Source organism: Zootoca vivipara, chromosome 9 (genome assembly GCF_965207765.1).
Source record: "Zootoca vivipara chromosome 9, rZooViv2.hap1.1, whole genome shotgun sequence".
In the NCBI taxonomy this organism is placed as follows: Eukaryota; Metazoa; Chordata; class Lepidosauria; order Squamata; family Lacertidae; genus Zootoca; species Zootoca vivipara.
The window spans coordinates 55,811,432-55,832,974 of NC_142592.1; the positions used below are offsets into that span (position 1 = coordinate 55,811,432).

Consider the following 21,543-nt stretch of genomic DNA (forward strand, 5'->3'; position numbering starts at 1 on the left):
GTAATCAATATAGGTTGTGGACACCAATCACAGTTTACCTTTGCTGTATAGGCAAGTTATTCAGCAGTTATATCTCAGTATGCTGTGTTCTCCGAAAATAAGCCATACCCCGAAAATAAGCCATACCCCAAAAATAAGCCATACCCCCAAAAATAAGCCATACCCAAAAAATAAGCCATACCCCAAAAATAAGCCATACCCCAAAAATAAGTCATAGTGATAGGCAGTTTAACCATACTTAATTTAAAAAAAAATAAGACATCCCCTGAAAATAAGCCACCGTGGTTTTTTTGAGGAAAAATAAATATAAGACGGTGTCTTATTTTTGGAGAAACACGGTAGCATCAACAGGGGAAAGTGTCATATGTTCATACATAAGCCCTGAATAAGCTACAGAAACATTTGCTTGATCAATCAGTTTGTATCTCAGGTCTGTTTCTCCAAGCTTCTACAGATAGAAATAGTGAAGGCAATGTAGAAACACATATTCCTTTTGCATTCTTTTGTAACACATCCATTCAAAGAAATCACACAAAACATAAATTATGAGAAAAGTGTGATGCAGTCCTTGCGTATAGCCCTTAACTGTGTCAGAACTAACATGGAAATTTTGAGATGAGTGAGGGTGGGGACAAAAAGCATGTTCTTTAGGCTTCATGTTCTTGATGCATAGAACTTTTGCGTCACTTCCCAAAAGCACACTAAAGTGATAACTTTTTTTAACCGTAACTTGGGAACTTAGGAAGTTGTATATAAATAAATATATTTATATACCACAAATATACAAATAAATAAACTCCAAGATACAACACTGCAATCTTAATTCTCTTATATTCATTAGATCCTGTTCCAGAGACAGTCAGGTGGCTATTGTTTGTGAGGAGGAGACTTGTCAAGAAGAAGAGAAATATGATGAGCAACTGAATGAAGAAATTGAGTACTGTGGTGAACCAAAGCTGGTACCAACTGAAATGTGAGTATTTTGCTATTGCAGCCAAGTAGGGGTTTTGGGGGGTTTTTGGGGGGTGGGGCATCCTGCAACTCCAAACTCATAAAGCAAAAATCCCTGAGTTCCCATTTATTTCAAGTAAGGGAGTGAGGCTAAGAGTATACTTACACTGCCATTTTTCTCCATCCAACCATAGCACAGTTTGACCCTAGACTCTGATCCTAGCTTCCAATCCTAATAGCACAAATCATCCTACGTGTTGCAGGATGGGACAATATATTTCCAAACTGTACCAACTCATACCTCAAATGGGAGCCATGTTCTCATTTGAAGCTAACTTGTCCTTTTCCATTACAGGCTCTCATGTAAAGATGATGAACACAGACAGTTAACTCCACCTGAAAACAGCATTAGATACTCTCCAAAGAGTGGGTTCCTGCATTCCTCATCACTAAGTAATAATTCCAGCTTCATATGACAAACATGAAATGATATCTCTTCAGATTTTCTAACCACAAGCATTTTTACTACATGGGTGTGTTGGGAGTACTGTACTAGGGTTCAGCCAATTTGAAAAACATTGGCACACACAAAAAATATTCTGTGGGAATTGTTAGGCTGCCTGTTTTAAATTTTTCAAACCAGAATAGTTCTAATTCTCTCAAATAGCAAATGGGGTTGTAAACCTTTCTCAACTGTACTACTTATACAACAGGTATATAACAGGTATATAATGACAGAATATTTCACTACCCCCAAAAATACCCTTTAAAAATTCTGACATATGTAAAACTAGGCACGTTAGGGAGAAAGATAGATTGCAACCCTTCTATCAGACAGCATGTTTTCTTTCTTCAGTGATTCCCCACCCAAACATTATGTCAGCCTCCACCTGCATTTTGATGTGGTACAGTCCAGACACAGGTTTGCCATCTCAATGTGATGCAGGCCAAAAATAACATCTGATATAAAAGAGATGTGATTGGTCTCCAACCTGTATCTGAATGTGGCAGCAGGAAGGAACCAAATGAAAATGCTTAACCTTTTCTGTATTTGCTGATTTTTCTCCTGCAAATCCATCCCCTTTTTCTTCCCAGTCAGGCTTATTTCCAGTCTCGGATTCTAACTGGGGTAAAAGTGTGCTAAAAACAAAAAGAGTTGCAAGAGATGTGCAGGAAAATATTGAGCATCTGCTTCTACCTGCCTGTTCTCCTCTGCAAATGCCCTTTATTAGTGATACAAGGCAAATATACAATTAAGAACCTATGTTCGCAGCATAAAATGTTACATGAAGTTCCACCCCTAATTGTGTTATGAAAGCAGCTTAAAATATCATCATACTTCTGTGCAACTGGCTTTGCAGGTCGAAGAGCATCCTTTAATCTGGAGTGTCTTAAGAGACAGAAAAATCAGGCTACGGAAGTCCCACAGAAGACAGTAGTGCCCTTGCATGTGGTACATCATCAGGTAAGCCTTCATCAGTGAACATCTAACTATGGGATCATACTCTCACTAGGGATGCTTCTGAACTCAGCTGTTTTTGGATTGGGGAGGGACAGCAATGACCAGAAATGCTGATTTATCAATTACTTCTTATATGCCACCTGTACCTTCCTGAAAAACGAGAGTTTAGCAATTACTGTTGCCTTGGTGATCTTTCAGTTCAATTGTTGCATTATACCAGGCATCCCCAAACTGCGGCCCTCCAGATGTTTTGGCCTACAACTCCCATGATCCCTAGCTAACAGGACCAGTGGTCAGGGATGATGGGAATTGTAGTCCAAAACATCTGGAGGGCCGAAGTTTGGGGATGCCTGCATTATACTGTACTGTATATAATGCTGCAGCTGAAGTTGATTTGGAAGTTGCAGCCTGTGCAGCCTATTTTTGGCCAGTTGCAACTAGCTTCCAATTCACTGCTGGACCTAATTCAAGATACTAGTCATTATCTTTGATGCCTTAACAATAAGCTGCTATTATGGTTGCAAGAACACCTCCACCCATATGAACTTCTGCACCAGCTAAGGCCTTCTTGAGAGGCCTTATGGTGTTATATATACATATACATATACATATACACACACAGACACACACACACACACACACACACACACACAATTTTATTCTTATATCCTTATTAGATTGGGTCAGATGAAATGATAATGAGTTTTCTTCTTCTTTGGCGATCACTTGTAGCTGAGTAAGATTGTCTTCCATGAACACAGTCTTAATGCTGAGTCTGTAAGTGACTGTGGAGGCCAATTCTGGATCCACACTTCCTTCTACAGTGGGGACATAAGTTTCCAGACGGAAGTTGATCATGGTGAGGGTTGGCCAGATGTGCCTTCCTCTTAGGACGTTTCTCCCTTTTGTCCTGAGTTCAAATGTCTTCAACGTCTGTGACACCTTTGGTAAGGGCTGTTCTCCAATTGGAGCGCTCGCAGGCCAGTGTTTCCCAATTGTCAGTGTTTATACTGCATTTTTTAAGGATTGCCTTGAGAGAGTCTTTCAACCTCTTTTGTTGACCACCAGCATTACGCTTTCCATTTTTAAGTTGGGAATCAAACCTATCCATTCTGAAGGAAATCAGCCCTGAGTGCTCACTGGAAGGACAGATCCTGAAGCTGAGGCTCCAATACTTTGGCCACCTCATGAGAAGAGAAGACTCCCTGGAAAAGACCCTGATGTTGGGAAAGATTGAGGGCACTAGGAGAAGGGGACGACAGAGGATGAGATGGTTGGACAGTGTTCTCGAAGCTACGAACATGAGTTTGACCAAACTGCGGGAGGCAGTTGAAGACAGGAGTGCCTGGCATGCTATGGTCCATGGGGTCACGAAGAGTCGGACACGACTAAATGACTAAACAACAACACAGTAGTACCTCTGGTTAAGAACTTAATTCATTCCGGAGGTCCGTTCTTAACCTGAAACTGTTCTTAACCTGAAGCACCACTTTAGCTAATGGGGCCTACTGCTGCTGCCGCACCGCCAGAACATGATTTCTGTTCTCAACCTGAAGCAAAGTTCTTAACCCGAGGTACTATTTCTGGGTTAGCAGAGTCTGTAACCTGAAGCATTTGTAACCCGAGGTACCACTTTAGTTGCTTTTGAAGATGATAATCAGGCATCCGAACAACATGACCAGTCCAACGAAATGAATACCCCAGGATCAATTAGTGAGCTTCATAGTTGTGATGATTTGGACCTAGACCTTCTCAGCCCTGTCCAACACTCTAACCCAGGGATAGCCAACATGTCTGCCCATAGCAAAGTTTTTCCAATAGTTGCACTATTTTTACAGTTCACTGTCCCATGAATTCCACCTGAATCCATCTCTCCTTGTGTTTCAGAAGTAAGTTATTTTATTTCATTATGCATTTGGCCTTGGTTTAGAGAAGTGAACTTGAAGCTATGCTGAAGCTGCTCTTTAAAATGAAACTTTTAAAAAGTATACTGTGTCTCTATTTATTGTGTTGTTTTAAACTTTTCAGAAAGACAGACTACAAAATTTAACTATGATAATCCATATCACTTGATACCTGTTTTATCTTTGTTTTTATGATATTATTTTACTGGTTTTATGTTGATTTGTATTGTTTCCACACCGCTTAGAAAATTTTAAAATATGAAGTTGTTATAAATACTTTAAATAAATAAAATAATGCCTCAAGGAAAATATCTTCAAGCAAACACAGTTTACAGGAAACTTTGGTGATCCTCGTGTTCAAGTATAATTGAAACTGACATTGTTTATTCCTTGTGGGACAAATTCTGTTGCTCTAATTCTTCTAGAAAGCACTGTATTTATGCAAGCTGACCAAGCAACTTCATTAAGCATTCTGGAGTAAGTCTCACTAAAGTAAGATATTTCAGTAAGCCTTGGAGAATGACAGTACACTTGTTGCAAGACATGGGTGGCTTTCACATAGCAGAAGGCTCAAAGGGAAGTGATATATAAGGATTTACATGTCCATGATAACCTAGGAAAGTGGCCAAGCTGCCAGAAATATATTCTAGAGAGAAGGCAAACCAAAGGATAAAGGGAGATTTATTTCAAAATCAACAATTTGAATGGACAGATGGGTTCTAAACAACATGAAATCCGATTTGTAGTTCCATTTCAGTCATGAATATTTTTTTATTCCTTTTAGTATTTGTTGTACTGATGTCATTCTCTGTTGCTGGTTTTTTTCTGTGTTACATTTTAGTTTCCTATTGTGTTTTATGTTTTAAAATTTTACTTGTAAACCACCCAGAGGACTTTTGTCATTAGGTGTCCTATAAATATCACAAATAAAAATATTTGGTAAAGTATTTGGAAGCTCTGGCTTCAGGAAAGAGTAGTAGTTTGTTAAATTTGGAATGAAAGCATTTTAAAGACAATGTGTGCCCAACATTCATTTCTTAGAGTTAAAAAAGAAATCACCTATCACCCCAAAGTATAATCAATGCTGGTGAGATCAGGACAACTAATAGAGAATTATGAGTGAGTTTACACATGCTGGCAGCCTCATCATGCATGTTGCCTCAGGAGCAAGTAGGATCACCATAGGCCTTCATTCCTAGCTAGTGTTTGCATAGCAATGCTGCATATGAACCATGTGAGTAGTGAGGCTGCTATTATGGTCATTCCACCACAGAAATTATGATGGCCATTAATGCATCATGTGTGTGGAAGTCTTGGTTCACACAAACAGGGCCAGTAAGCCAGCACAGCCACAGCCCATCATCACATGTTAATTGGCCATAAGATGTGGAAAACATGATCCCTTTGCTGGACCTGTTCTTATACTAAATAACATAATATGTTTCCAGGCTTTTTATCAAACAAATTAAAATAATTATATTGCCATCCTAACCCATTAAATTAAGGCATATCCATTTATTTATGACACATACACAAACATGCACGTGGTCAGAGCTGTGTCTGAGACCTTCAAGTCAGCTTCAAACTGCAATTTCCAGCAACTATTATTCAGAAGCATACTGCCTCTGAAATTAAATGCAATATAGCAATCATGACTAGTAGTCATTGATATCCTTTTCCATGAATTTGCCTCACCCTTTTAGAGCCATCCAAGTTTGCAGCCATCACAACATCTTTGGAACTGAATTCAATAATTTAACTAGTCGTACCTTGGAAGTCGAACGGAATCCGTTCCAGAAGTCCTTTCGACTTCCAAAACATTTGGAAACCAAAGTGCAGCTTCTGATTGGCTTCAGGAAGCTCCTGCAGCCAATCGTAAGCCATGTCGGACGTTTGGCTTCCAAAAATAGTTCACAAACCGAAACAGTCTCTTCCGGGTTTGTGGCGTTCAGGAGTCAAAACGTTCAAGAACTAAGCTGTTCAAAAACCAAGGTACAACTGTATATGCAGAGTAAAGAAGTATTTTCTTCTGTCTCTCTTGAATCTCCCTACATTCAGCTTCATTGGATGACCCCAGGTTACAGTATTATGAGAAAGGGAGAAGGGTGTTTCTCCCTGTCTATTTCCAGCATATGCATAATTTCATACAACTCTACCATATACCCTTTTATTCACCTTAAGAAACCTTTTTTTTTAAGTCAGCTTATACAGTTTCTTTTCTCGTATTATGATTCAATTTGCAACCATCATCATGTACAATGTTCTCCTTTCTCTCTCTCTCCAGGCACTAGCAGTTGCAGGCCTGAGTCCTCTTCTTCAAAGAAGCCATTCACCCGTAAGATCCTCTCGGTCATGTGCCACACCCCCTGCCACACCCTGTACACGAGATTGGTTACAGCAGCCAATTAAAACCTTGCGACTTGAAGGAGAGGAGTCCAATGAGAAACTCAATAATAGCTTCCCATCAATACATTGCAGCTCCTTGTATTCTGATAGCCCCAGCTCTAGCAGCACTCGAAAAGCCAGGCCAGTCTCCCTCACAGTTCCCAGTCAGACCAGAGAGTGTGGCAGACAATTTCACGGCAGCGCTAACAGCCTTGTTGAAGCGGTAAGTTGATGTGGTACTGTATTAGTAACTGATGTAACAATCATGACACTTATGGAGATCAGGCCCCAAAGTTTCATGTATTATATGCAATACATTATATTTCATGGACACAAATATAGGAGGTTAAGCTTACTTTTCCTTTAGATGAATCCAAAACTCTTACAGTTCTTAGATAGACCATTAATCTGTACAAGACCACCAGTTTTTATCCCAGTCATTCAGTTTTTGAGACCCCTGTGAATTATTTGCCTTTTACAGAAGTCATTAACAGTAAATGTATGAAAGGAAAATAATTCCTTATGTAGGATATATAGTTTGTCAAATAGAAACAGGGAGGTTGGAGCTGAGGGCAGGGGTTTATTAAAATGTTTACTTAATTGCCCAAGGCCGTTAATATCCCCACTATTATAGCCTGCCCTCCTGATCAAGATTGCTATTCTATTCCTATAACCAGAATGTTCTATAAAGCAAAAGCTGTATCTGCTTGCACAAATATACAGAAGTGTAGTTTAATACAATTACAGTCATTAAATGAACTAAACTGCATTTGTACTGTAGGCAGGAAGCTGTCAGGAGATATGTTAGTATCTCATCCTAACCATGTCTCCTCAAAAGTATGCCCAACTGAATTCAATGGGACTTACTCCCAAGTAAGTGGGTTAGGATTGCAGCCTTTGATCCTAAATTGCTGTTCAGTTCATGTTGGGGGGGGATATTTTTGCCAATTCAGCAACCCCACAACACCATATTCAATACCATTCCCAATCCCTACAAGCAGGTTTTCAGGGGTGCTGCAGACTGAAGAGGAAGGGGATACAGTAATGGGAAAGCCTTATTACATTAACTGCTCCATTCATAGAAGGAAAGATAAGGTCTAAGCCATTGTCCTATGAAGCAAGGTTTCCCCATCAAATTATTACTGTCCAGAATTTCCACAGATTGCTTTGGCCCTTGTTATTATATTAAAATTGATTTCTGCTTTTCTTGTGTTTTATCTCCTGGCTCTTTAAAGGTCTTGATTTCGGAAGGCCTGGTGCAGTTTGCTCAAGATCCAAAGTTCATTGAGGTCACAACTCAAGAGCTGGCTGATGCTTGTGACTTGACAATAGAAGAAATGGAGAATGCTGCTGACAACATTCTCAATGGTAACAGCAAGCCAAGCCCCAATGGCAACCTCTTGCCTTTTGTTAACTGCAGGGACCCAGGGCAGGACTGTATGGGAGAGAAAGAGGAAACAGCCCAGAACCCAGATTGTAGAAAAAGTCAAGAGGAGCCTAAAGACAGCAGGATTTATATCAGCAGCCTGTAGTTGCCAAGGCTGAAAGTGATGCTGGTTTTTTAATTTGTTTCAATGTTCCTAATGGGTTTGTTTCAGAAGTGCCTCACTGTTCTCGTGACCTGGAGTAACCAGAACAGCGTTCTTCATTCATTTCCGTCAGGAAGAATTGCAAAGTTGGGTGGTGTAAAAGAGCTTTTCAGGAGTGAATATACAACCCCAGCATGTGTCCATGAAGGAAGAATGACGACAAGTAAAAGGAGGAGAGTTAGATCCCTCCTTTTCTCAGTCCCTGCACAAGGAACAACAGCTGCTTCCTGAATGTGATGGAAAACCTCAGCTTCCTGTGAATGGCCCTAGCCAAAAGGACACTGCATCAAACGGGTGTCTTTGAACTTTGCGTGTACAAAAAAGAATCATTTTGCACATATTCTGTATGAGCCTCACCATCTCCATAAAGCCAAGGCCCTTTTGATCTGCAAGTGGAATAGAAGACTTCAGCAACAAATCCCCACACTTTGCTGAGGAAGAGGAGTTAGAGGAGGAAGCAGAAGTGGCAATGGTACAGGAGATGTAGATGGCAATATTGCAGATGCTTATTAATGGAAATGCAGAAACTCCTAGGCAGACTTCTCTGCCAGTCAATCAGAGCTCAGGCAGTCTACTCTGCCAACCAATCAAAGCTCAGACAGCTAGCTGTGCCAACTGCTCAAGGAGCAAGAAGCCAGCTCTGTCAAACCGGAGTTCAGGCAACCTGCCCATTTCAAAGAGATGTGGTGATGGGCTAATGTAGATCTCTCCTTGTTTTTGCTGTTTGATATTTTATTGAAAGCATGTTCTAATTTTTATTTTTGAATACTTTATTTTATGGTATTTTATTTTTTGAGGGAGGGGGTGAACGGAGTGTTTACAAAGTTTTGTAATCACCTAACTTTTTGTTTTCTTTCTCACCTTTGCAAATGTTTAAAATTGGTTTGATTTGATTATGTTATACTATTTAATTTTTTTTGTTTCCCTCCATTGAAATTTGGGTAGATACTAATAATGATATTAGAAGAGTTTTGCCAACCATTATGTACACCAGAATTTGTAATTTTATTTGAAGTAATGGAAATCTCCTTTTTTGTTGTTGTTTTATAATTTAAAGATAGTAGGCAATGCACTTGATATAGTCTTGCACATATGAGTGATCGATTTGGATTCTTTATAGTGGTAGGTATATTTGCGGGTGTGTGAATGAGTGAACAGGACTGAATGAGAGAGTGAATGCATGCCTGAAAGTTTGTAAGTTCATACAGTTCTTCACTTCCTGGTATAACTGCAGGAGAGCTGTATCTGGGGTCATGTGAGTGTAAAAATATACCACTGTCTCTGCTTTTGAAAGGGGAATCAGTAACTCTTTGCATTTTCTGTTCCACAAGATATGCAAAAACAATGCAATAATATTAATTTTGAATAAAATTTGTGAATTGTGTTGGCATTAAAACTGTATAGAAAAACAAAACAAGGGAATTAAAGAAAACAAAAAAACCACACAAGTGAGAAGGAGTTACGTTTCGATATATTCTGTGTGATGTTTTATTGCATTGATGATGTTTCTGTTGAAGAAACCGTAATACTTGAATTCAGGTCAGTTTCAGTATTTTTCAACTATTTTTTTAAAATGAATTGCAATTGTGCCAAGCAAATATGATGAATTAAGTTTGTTTAAGGGGAAAATAACAATTCTTGTATATTTTGCTGCATGTAAAGTAAATCATTTCGTATTTGGAGTGTGCCAAGCTTTACCTTTGAACTTTTAAGTGCTTTTCTACATGTGGTTGGGGGGAAAGGGTATACAATTTTTCCCTTTTTTAATTTGTACAATGAACAAAGTGTATCTGGTGTTAAGTAACTAGTCTGCAACCCACTGACAGGTTGATCATTAACTGATTTTGCATATCTTGTGTTCACTTTCTTTTTTCTGCACTCCCTTAAACATGCACAGTAATGAATTGAGATGGGAAGAGTACCTTGCTTTCTGGAGCTGAGAATTTTTATCCAGGTTTAACCCCTTTGCACAGTTAAAATGATTCTCCTCACTAAAGGGTGGCAAATTTCATTATACAAAGATAGTCCAGTTGATCCTTTCCTATAAACTGAGCTGGCATCAGCAACTCCAGGAAGGGGAATAATTTATTTTACTATAGAGAAAATACTAGAAGAAGAAGAAGAATGAATGTAACAACATCAAATTAATGCTCTTCATGAGTTACTCACGGTTTTAGTAGCAGATTTATATGAAGCTGAGTGCAAAGCACCCTTCACCAAATTTGCACATTTAAAGGGACTGCGATTACTTTAGAGGAAAAAGTAATTTAAAAAAATTATTAGGATGACAAAAAATACCAAAACATTAAGTTAAACAACAATAAAACTTGTGTATCTGAAGAAGTGTGCATGCACACGAAAGCTCATACCAAAATATAAACTTAGTTGGTCTTTAAGGTGCTACTGAAGGAATTTTTTTATTTAACAATAAAACTTGTTATTCATAAGAATAAAGAACAAAATGAACAAGTGTAAGATGGAGACCGACTCACTAAATCGTAGCACTCTGAGAAGCATTTAAATATCATTATGAATAAGAATCACTTGTTGGTATTGGGGGGGGGGGCTGAATTCAGCCACAATGAGTAGGTGATGAGCACTATTATAACTGATTAGGACTGTGAGCATAGTCTGCAGTTCAGCATCAAAAATACACCTGCTCAGTGGACTACTGTATATTCCTGCGTATAAGACTACTTTTTGACCCAGGAAAATCTTCTCAAAAGTCGGGTGTCATCTTAGACGCCGGGTCGTATTTCTTATACAGCGAGTATATACCAAACTCTATATTTTAACTGGAAAAGTTGGGGGTTTGCCACGGACTGCTTTCCAGGTCATTTGGCCAGCATGACTGAACCACTCTGGCACATGGAATACCATGACAAGTTCCAGAGTGCACAAAAACGTTGTTTACCTTCCTGCTGCAGTGGTACCTATTTATCTATTCGCGCTGGTTTGCTTTCGAACTGCTATGTTGGCAGGAGCTGGGACAAAGCAACAGGAGCTCACCCCGCCACGAAGATTCAAACCTTATGATATGCAAACTCAATAGGCTCAGTGGTTTAGACCACAGCGCCACCCGTGTCACTACTTCAGCAAATGAAACCCCTATCCATTCATTACTTTTAAAAATAAGTACTGTCTTATTGGTTATAATTGGTATACAAATATTTATTATTATTATTATTATTATTATTATTATTATTAATATAATCTAACACAGAACTGAGAACTGTTAAGCTCATGAAAATCAGTGGTCTCAAGTACACTTCTGTGCTGAAACATTGCCACTAGGTATTTATACCACATTTTCCAAACCGATATATTATTTATAAAACAGATTACATTATTAAATTGGTATGAATTTAAAACAATAAAATTTCAATATAGAAATCAATATAACCAACAGCATTTAAAATAGAAATTAGCTGAAGCAAGGCAAAAGGCCATCCAAAGCAGGAAGGTCTTCAAAGCATGTCTCTGGAGCTGGAACGTTTGCTCCTAAGACCTATCTAGTCAAGCATCTCCTGCTCTGATAGTGGCCAACAAGCAGGACGTGAGCACTCTCCCCACTGGTGCTCCCCAGAAACTGGTCTTCAGAGGCATATCACCTCCCTTACTGGAGGTAGTACACAACTATCCTGGTTAATAGCCATTGAGAGCATTATCCTCCATGACTTTGTCTAACCCCCTTTAAAGCCATCCAAGCTGGCAGTCGTTACTATATCTTGTGGTAGCAAATTCCATTTTTTAACCATGTGCTTGTGGAGAACTACTATACATTTAATACTTTGCATTTTATCAGAGAAGTACTAGGGTGTAGATTGATGGTTATAAGTCACTATACTTCATCTATTACATAAATGAATGAGTCTCCCTCTCTTCTATGAAACCATACTCAAAGGGGCTAACAAAAAGATCAAATATGAGTATATATTTTCCCTCCAGTGTTAAAATTTGTAATAACATACTGAAGGGGGGGGACTCTTTTTGTCTTTCTTCTCTTAATTTTACTTTTTTCTACTTTGCTCATAACCATCATGCTCCAGATTTTATTAAACCATACATTCACTTATAGAAGGCTCCAACAATAAGACTTGTTAAATAGGTTGAACTATCTATGAAAAATCAATCAAATTTTTGCAAAGAATGATAATATCCATTCTTAGAGAAGCATTGCACAACTGTCAGGGCCAAGCCCAACCACGAGGTGAGGTGTGGCAGTTGCCTCAGGGCAACAAGCTCCAGAAGCTGGGAGAGGCAGCAGATCCAGCAGGTGGGCAGACATACGGCACATGAGTCAGGATTTTCTGTTTTGCCTCTAATGGCAAAATGTCCTGAACCAGCCCTGACAACTGTGCACACACTTTATATAGCATTTTCTCCAAAATCACATCCTCGCCAACAATTAATGACCATGCTGCAATGATAGCAGAGTCAGAATCTGCCTGGAAACAACTTGCTTTTTTAGTTTTGTTTGTGCTTAAGAATCCTCATTAACTGTTTCCAACAATGTATGCATTAGATCAAACAATTTCATTTCATTTATTAATCCAGAACAGCCATAGCTGCCAAGTTTTCCCTTTTCTCGTGAGGAAGCCTATTCAGCATAAGGGGAAATCCCTTTAAAAAAGGGATAACTTGGCAGCTATGCAGAACAGCTGTCATTCCTCAATATCATATTCATAATTACTAAGGCCAGTCCACACCTACATACAGTATTCATCAAAAAGACCCTAGATTCAGGTAAGTAGCCATGTTGGTCTGATGCAGTTGGGGGGGGATGTCCAGTAGCACCTTAGAGACCAACTAAGTTTGTTCTGGGTATAAGCTTTCGTGTGCATGGTCCTCTAAGGTGCTACTGGACAATTTTTTAATTTTATTTTATTTATATCAAAAAGACTGCAATCCCATATGCATAGGTATACCCAAGTCCCATTAACCTCAATGAGACTTATTTCTGAGTAGATGTGTATAGGATTATGCTGCTAATGACTAATATCAATTGATTAATCTCATTTGTCAACAAGCCAAAACAGAGCAAATACAACAGAAATACTTTTCATATAACTTCAGATCACCTAAAACTCAAAGGATCCGTTCTGACATTAACTTCATATAGTGGGAGCTGCAGCAATGTAAATTCTTCCTGCAGCACAGGAAGGATTGAACCCTAGGACACATGGATGGAGATAGCAGTAAGGCTCCTCCCCATGCCTATGTTACCCCACCTTTAGGAATAGTGATGATTGTGTGGGATGGCACATTGTGGACTCCTCCCATATTGGGGCTTCTGATGCCACTCAAGCAGCATAGGAAACAGCTGAAGTGCAGCAGCTCTCATGCTACTTAAGTAAACATCAGAAGGGGCCTAAAGCTTTTCAGTTGAATTGGTTCACAACTGTAAGCTATTTAGTAATCAAGTGAAATTAAATGATACACATATGCATGTAAACCAATCCTAAATTCATTCAGAATTGCCCACTCCCAACATAAGCATGCACTGCATGTTTGGGAGTGGGGAATTAGGTGGCTGCATTATTCTTCACTGATTATGACAGCATTCCAGGGGAATAGATGAAGACAATTATATACAATTGCAAACTTATCACCAATCGTATACTACCAATGATAATCAGACTTAGGTCCATTGATTTCAATGGGTCTACTATGACAAACCTTGGATATCACCCTATATGTTCCCATAAAAGTGTAAATTCCACAGGTAGTAAAATACCAGCCATAACTGGTTGTATATGGTGCTATTCCTTTACCTCCTGTGGTATTTGTCAGAGAACTGATATTTCATGCATCCAGCCATCATAAGTACTGTACTGCTTTGACATGCATTTGTTGAGGTTAGTTAGAGTTCAATTGTGACTTTGCAAATTTACAGAAAGGCACAGAGAACAAATACAAAGTGATAGCATAAGTAATTTTGCACATTGTCAGGGGTCTCCAAGTGATGTAGAAAAAGTGATTTTAGTTTCATACATGTCCTTATCAAAATGGTATCTGAAGAAGTGTGCATGCACACGAAAGCTCATACCAAAATAAAAACTTAGTTGGTCTTTAAGGTGCTACTGAAGGAATTTTTTTATCTTATCAAAATGAATAGTCATAACAGATAAATTATGCACATTTACCAGGCAGTGTATGATCTAATCTGTTTATATTATCCAGTTTTATATATTTACTGATATTATTTGGAGACTATGCATACTGTGCAGGCATTTTACAAAAAACCCTGTTTACACTGCCTATTTAAAGACATTCTCTATGCCTTTATGTGAGTGTGCAAAATTGCATATTTATGCAAATTATTCACTGAATTTATATTAACCATGATATATACACACTTGACAGGAATTAACAGTGTTTTCTAAGTATATACTGGTGCTACAATTTCTGTCAAAACAAACTGTCATATATAGAATCTTCTGGGTTTAGGTATTAATGAAATCATTTACCTATGGTATGGAGCATCTTTTGTTTCTATAGAAAGTTAGACTAAAGATGCAATTTACTCAAAGTAGGTTATTCTGCCATTATTGTATTTAGGTATTAGAGGAAGGAGTTTCTATCCAAATTCAAGCACCAGATGAAATATCTTAGTTCTTTAATATATTTGTCAAATTTGTCTATACCCTATTTCGTATCAATCACCAATGAATGAAAGGTACTTTGCAGATATTTTAACAGAGATTTTGGTGGACCATGGCCAGAGCTTGCTGCTGCCAGCACAGTTTAGATTATGAGTGGCTGCTATTTTACTTCAAGTTGCTATAATATAAACATAGAAAGAGATACTTAAATGGGTCTGAGCAAAGAGCTACTGCCTCCTTTATGTGGGGCAGTCTGGGGCATGGTAGGGGAAAGGGGGAAAGCTTTGGTTCCATAAAATGTCCTTTCTTTTCCCTTTGTATTGGGCTTACATGTTGGATACAATCACTGCACTGCAGATGGAAGCTTTACAGAAGCTAAAGACTGGGTTATTTTCTACAAGGGGAAAAAGCCAACCATCACTCTTTTGAGTTTGTTCACTCCTGCAGCTCAACAACTGTTTACACTGCATACTAAAGACATTTATTGCAAGTACCAAGACTTCCATCTTCCCCCATCACCCTTGGTCATTCTACCAGGCCGGTTATATTGGATTCCCCCCCCCCCTTCCTTATTCTGTATGATTTAGATTATGGGAGGAAAGCTGGGCTTAATGATCCAGAGCTGGAGTTCCCTTAGCCCGAGAACTTTTCTGCATCATCTGCCTCTTCAAGTGAACGTGTGTATGATGAAGATGTTGGTGATTACAATGATGCAGATGTTGCTGCTACTGCAAGGGATCCAACCTGTTTTATTACCCCACCCCCCACTGCACCGGAGTCTGAAGGGACAGCCAAAGGAGCACTATGTACAGGACCACATCTATTTCTGCTTTGTTTTCTAACCCTAGTCCCACTCCGTTGATGACTATGACAACAACAAAAAGGGCAAATGCATTTTTTACATTTCTTGATAATTTCTAAAGCAATGTATCATTGCTTTCTTTAGACTGATGCCAATACAGTATAAGAGTTGTATGGGTTCAGCCAGGCTTCTGTGTCTTTTTCTGACTGAAGAGTTTGAGATCATTCTATGAAACATTCTTACTTAACTGCAAGTTACGATTTGACAACCATGGAGACAACTTTTCAAGAAAACACACAGCTCGCTAACTGTTCAGAGTTGCTGAGATTATTCTCTTAGTAACAATTGCAATTTGTGCGCTTCTTAATAACATTTAAAAATAAACTCATCCTTTACAGGAAGAGCCCACATTTGAAGCATATTTGGTATAATTGTACATCTATTTGTATTAAACATTACAGTTCTGATATAAATGTAATGGAATATGAATCAAGGAACTGTGAGGTTAGATAGATGAATGGACAGTTGTGTCCAATTAATCTCTAGAAGATTAATCAAAAACCTGGGTTGGGTTCTGACTTCAGACTACAAAGAGAGGGTTGTTTTATATGTTACAGTTTCTTACATGGAAATTATTTGGGCAAAACTGTTTTTTACCTGATAAATTATCAAAACAGTAACATTTGCCAGGCCATCAAAATTCTAACACAGAAAGAGAAAAAATGTGAGATTTAATAACACACACACACACACACACACACACACACACACACCTATATATATATATATATATATATATATATATATATATATATATATGAAGAGAACTGTGCCATGTATACAGGAGATTCTTAATCATTTTCAGTTTAACAACCATGGGAAATCTAACTGATTTGAAGCTAGTGAGACCACACAAAGAGCACTGAAATTAATAGAATATGTGGCTGAAAGGAACCTCCTGTGTCCTCCAGCTTAATATTGCTAATTTCACATAAGTAAATGGGGGGAAGGCAGGCAGCAAAGGGATATCATATGACATTTTTACTGAGTAGACTGGATCACACAAGGATAAGGGCTCTGAGATAGTAGTGACTACATAAGGAAAAATGTGACTCCAGAATAAAGAAACATGGTTGTCTCATTTATTGTAGTTTCCTAGGTGGAGACTGGTCCTTTACAGTCATACCTCTGGTTACGTTCACTGCGGGTTGTGTACATCACGGGATACGAACGCACCAAACCCGGAAGTACCAGAAAGGGTTACTTCCAGGTTCGGCGATTCATGCATGCGCAGAAGCGCCGAATGACGTCACACGCATGCGCAAAAGCGCTGAATCGCACGGCGAGCATGCACAGATTTGGCGCTTCAGGTTGTGCACTGCTCATGTTGCGAACGGGGCTCCGGAACAGATCCCATTCGCATCCAGAGGTACCACTGTACTTGCAATGAAGTGTGGGATTTAATCACATCCACACCATGTATTAACAATATGCAGTCCATACAGGTATACAATATACATTCCATGCAGGAAGTACTATCCTAAATACTGTAGGCCTATTAGAACTTGGGGGCGGGGGGGAATTCAGACTCCTTTATCCCCTTGAACTTATTGCTGCTGAGAGAACAGAAATGGTTGAGGGACAGTGGTGGGAATGGCCTCTAACCAGAGTGGTACAACAGGAGGATAGTGCTTTAACCTACACATACATACTCAGCAACCACAAACTTGAAAACTATAATACCAGGTTGGGGGGGGGGTGTGTTCAGCTAGACCTAAACCTCAGCAGTACTTTGCAGGGATAGGAGCATTATCCTGACATGAGTCAGGGGACCTTGAACTCAGGGGCATAGCGAGGCGCTGCGACACCCAGGGGGCGGCAAATTGCCATGCATCTGGGGGGGGGTGCGGTGTCGCTACGTAACGATGCATGCGTCGCTACATAACGACACATGCATGTTAGGTAACGACGTGGTGGGTGTGCCGTGCTGAGCGGGCTTTCTACCCGCATGCGTGTTATGTAGCGGGGTATCGCCGCCGCCCCCCGGCAACTCCAATCCGTGCGCCTCCAGCTACAAACTCCAGGTAGAAAGCCCGCTCGGTACGGCAGCGGCGGGGTGCCACTTGGCGCCCCCCCCCCCGAGTGGAACCCGGGGCAGACCGCCCCCATCACCCCCCCCCCATTGCGATGCCCCTGCTTGAACTTATTTCAGATAAGTGCCATCATCATCCTCAATTCTGAGTGCTATTGCATTTTTAAATCAATGATATGTTTTGGAATTGTCACAGCTCCCGAAATGAAAAGTATAGCAGGGGAGGTTTTTGTTTTAAAAAAAATCCTTCCTCCCTGTGTTGTCTGGTAGAGCTCCTCTTTTTCCTTGTTGAAAAGCCAATCCAACCCTCCAGCTTTCATCACTGTCAGAGATTTTATACATGTCTTAGTCGTACCATTATTATAGGAGAGCTTTGCTGATATGCAGTTCTTGTTGGGAGATGGGTTCTTTTCCGTCCCTTCCCCTCTTTTCTTTTTTACAAAATAATATTTTTTCTGAATACCTGGGGAATGCACAGAAACCCTTACTTTGTCCATGGGTGCCCCAGTTTTATGTCCCATGTGTCAGATTGCTGTTAGGAGGAACAAGTGGGACCTAGCAGGACCTGTAAAAAATATTGTCGTATACCTTCACTGTTTGGGTTCCAGCCAGCCCCTCCTTCCAAGCAGGGCATTCCGCTCCTCCATCTAGTTCTCCATTTTCCTTTTCCAGCTATCACACAATATTCTGTGGCTATTGAGCATGTTCAGTCCTCACTGTTCTTTGGTTGGGGGCTTCGTGTGTTTTTGTTTTTAAAGAAGCTTTTTTTATACTTCTGCAAACATTAGGGGTCCCCTAAGCATGCTGCAACATCCAGAGACATTCTTGACAACACTCTCTATGTAAGTTTAGTATTAGAAGGAGTGTTAATGATGAAACAGCCATCAGTGATCTTATTCTGCAATTATTTTATCAAAACATTTTCTCTCTGGTATCCTAGCTGAAGTCCACTGGTGACAGGTGGTTCAATCAATCAGTCTTCTGCCCAAACTCCATTTAATGTGAGGATTTGCTCAAAGGGGGGCGGGTGGAATCCTGATTAATTGTGCTGTAAATATTTGGGGCATATATCCTTGAGCTACATTTTATACTATCAGAAAGAGATATGAAATAAGAGGAAATAAACCCAGTTTGATCTTAGTTCATCTCAGCTTCCGACAGTATGAATTTCAACACAGTTCCTGTATTATTGCCTTGTAGTGGTGTGTGTATTATTGTAGCATCTTGTATTCGCCACTGAAAGAGACAGTACAATACCATTGGTATCCTATGGGTCTGAATGTAAAAAACTTCTTATGCTCTTAAACAAATTATTTAGTGATCTACTTTTAGTGGACTCTGCTAATCTATATAAACCTTTAGCATCATAAGTAATTTATTTAATTATTTATGGCCTGCTTTTCATAAATGATTTTCTAAAGTCTGCTTACAAAGTAAGCCCTCACATAAAAAACAAAAACAATTTGTATTTTCATGGGCAGTAAAATGAATACAGAAGCTGCTCCAGGAATATTATCTGGGTCATGATCACCAATTACTTAATAAGAATTCATGTGAGTATCTTGCACATTGGTACAAAAGGTAGTTTATGTGCTGTGAAATTTTTAAAAATCCCAAAATTACAACTTCATGGTTATTGTAGATCACAATGTAGGTGACAGGAGAAATCACATCAGACAAAATCTTCCTTCTGTGCTACTCTTGTTAGTGTCCTAGCAGCTTATGTCCTCTTGGCTCCCTGGTCACAGCCTCTAACCCTCTTATCCTCCCTTTGCCTATCCACTTCTTTCATGCACTGAGCCCCCTGGGAGGCTTTGCCTCAGCCCCCCTTTCTCCATCTTTGCATCACACAAGTTTCCTCAGATTCCTATTTATCCCAAATGGGTCATTCCACATCAAATCAATGGAAAAAAAGGGTTTTGTCACCCACCATCTCAGATTTTGATGAAACTTGGTGTACACCCTTCCCTTATGGCTGAAAGAAACCTCCTTAAATTTCTTCCCTCTATCTCAAATGGTTTTAATTTTATAGCACTTCGAAGTTTTGTTAAATCTGCGTTGTCTGTCCCTCTTGAGACCCTCAGCACAAGATACCCTTGTGTACATTTTATTTTTTTTCTCCATAACCAAAGATCAGATCTCTTTGAAATTTTACATAGAGCTCAATAAAATGACGAGGATTGCAGAAGGAAACACAACAGCACTCAAAAGATTTTGTTGTTGTTGTTGTTTAGTCGTTTCTGACTCTTCGTGACCCCATGGACCATAGCACGCCAGGCACTCCTTTCTTCCACTGGCTCCCGCAGTTTGGTCAAACTCATGTTCGTAGCTTCGACAACACTCTCCAACCATCTCATCCTCTGTTGTCCCCTTCTCCTTGTGCCCTCGATCTTTCCCAACATCAGGATCTTTTCCAGGGAGTCTTCTCTTCTCATGAGGTGGCCAAAGTATTGAAGCCTCAGCTTCAGGACCTGTCCTTCCAGTGAGCACTCAGGGCTGATTTCCTTCAGAATGGATAGGTTTGATCTTCTTGCAGTCCATGGGACTCTCAAGAGTCTCCTCCAGCACCATAATTGAAAAGCATCAATTCTTCGGCGATCAGCCTTCTTTATGGTCCAGCTCTCACTTCCATACATCACTACTGGGAAAACCATAGCTTTAACTATACGGACCTTTGTCGGCAAGGTGATGTCTCTGCTTTTTAAGATGCTGTCTAGGTTTGGCATTGCTTTTCTCCCAAGAAGCAGGGTTTTTTTTAATTTTGTGACTGCTGTCACCATCTGCAGTGATCAAGGAGCCCAAGAAAGTAAAATCTCTCACTGCCTCCATTTCTTCCCCTTCTATTTGCCAGAAGGTGATGGGACCAGTGGCCTACAAAAAATTATAAATGCACTTGTAACCTAGGTTTATTTAATGGAAAACCTAGGTTCAGAAAACCTGAATTTACAGTGTGTGGGCATGATGTAACCACGTTTTTTGATGTTGAAAATTATTGCAAAAACATGCTCTTTCTCAACAAAGAATGATATTTGTGGTTTTTTTATTCCTTGTAACGAAAATTTTACATTTTTTTGGACATCGTGGGGGGAAATGGCTACTGGGTAGCCATTTTGTACAACTTTCCTACAATCCATAGCTGTAATAGAAAAAATTATTGAAACAAAGTTGTTCATCTTAAAAATTAAAATAATAATGGTTATTATAGGTGTTTTCCCCCCAAAAGTGCACACTTGTTTTAATTTTGGGATTTTGGATTTGAAGTTATGAAAATTGGCTATCGGGAATATTAAAAAAGGGGCGGGGAGAATTTACGGTCAGTAGAACATTACATGCTGACATGTAAGACATAGCAAGAAAAATATTCCAAAAAATTAAAATTTGAGTATTATATACAAATATGAGTACTGTACATCAAATTAGGCTTAAATTGTTTTTTAAAATAATTATTCATTTCAGAAATATTAAAACTATTAGACATTTTAAAATGTTTTCTCAGATTACGGTTCAGAGAAGTCTTGCTAGTTGTGTATGCTATTATTCAATGTGTGGATGAATAATGGATAGCTGAAGTTGGGTGATGCAATGCAGATGAGTCATGCAGACCACTGGTGTTGATGGAAGAAAAAATGAAATACTTACAGGTGATACAGCAAAGAAACTGAGGAGCATTGAACTTGTAAGGTAATCAACTGTGATAATAGCATAATCTGTTATGGTAATTTTTTTACTTTAGTTTAATTGTTGTCCTTATTG

General features: G+C 39.3%; 1 protein-coding gene and 1 long non-coding RNA gene across 27 annotated transcripts in view; one reads left to right on the top strand and one right to left on the bottom strand.

Moving 5' to 3' along the window:
• CACNA1C (calcium voltage-gated channel subunit alpha1 C) overlaps positions 1–9,739 on the top strand; it is a 541,815-nt gene extending 532,076 nt beyond the window's left edge. For all 26 annotated transcript variants that reach the window (XM_088676810.1, XM_088676812.1, XM_060279995.2 and 23 more), the window contains 5 exons: positions 842–973; positions 1,307–1,404; positions 2,313–2,416; positions 6,602–6,925; positions 7,938–9,739. In XM_088676810.1, the coding sequence (XP_088532936.1) occupies positions 842–973; positions 1,307–1,404; positions 2,313–2,416; positions 6,602–6,925; positions 7,938–8,234 (955 nt within the window). In that variant the 3' untranslated portion in view covers positions 8,235–9,739. The remainder of the gene's footprint in view (positions 1–841; positions 974–1,306; positions 1,405–2,312; positions 2,417–6,601; positions 6,926–7,937) is intronic.
• The window catches only part of LOC118090939 (uncharacterized), a 124,256-nt gene that overhangs the window by 97,520 nt on the left and 5,193 nt on the right, over positions 1–21,543 (bottom strand). The gene's annotated exons all lie outside the window — the stretch shown is intronic.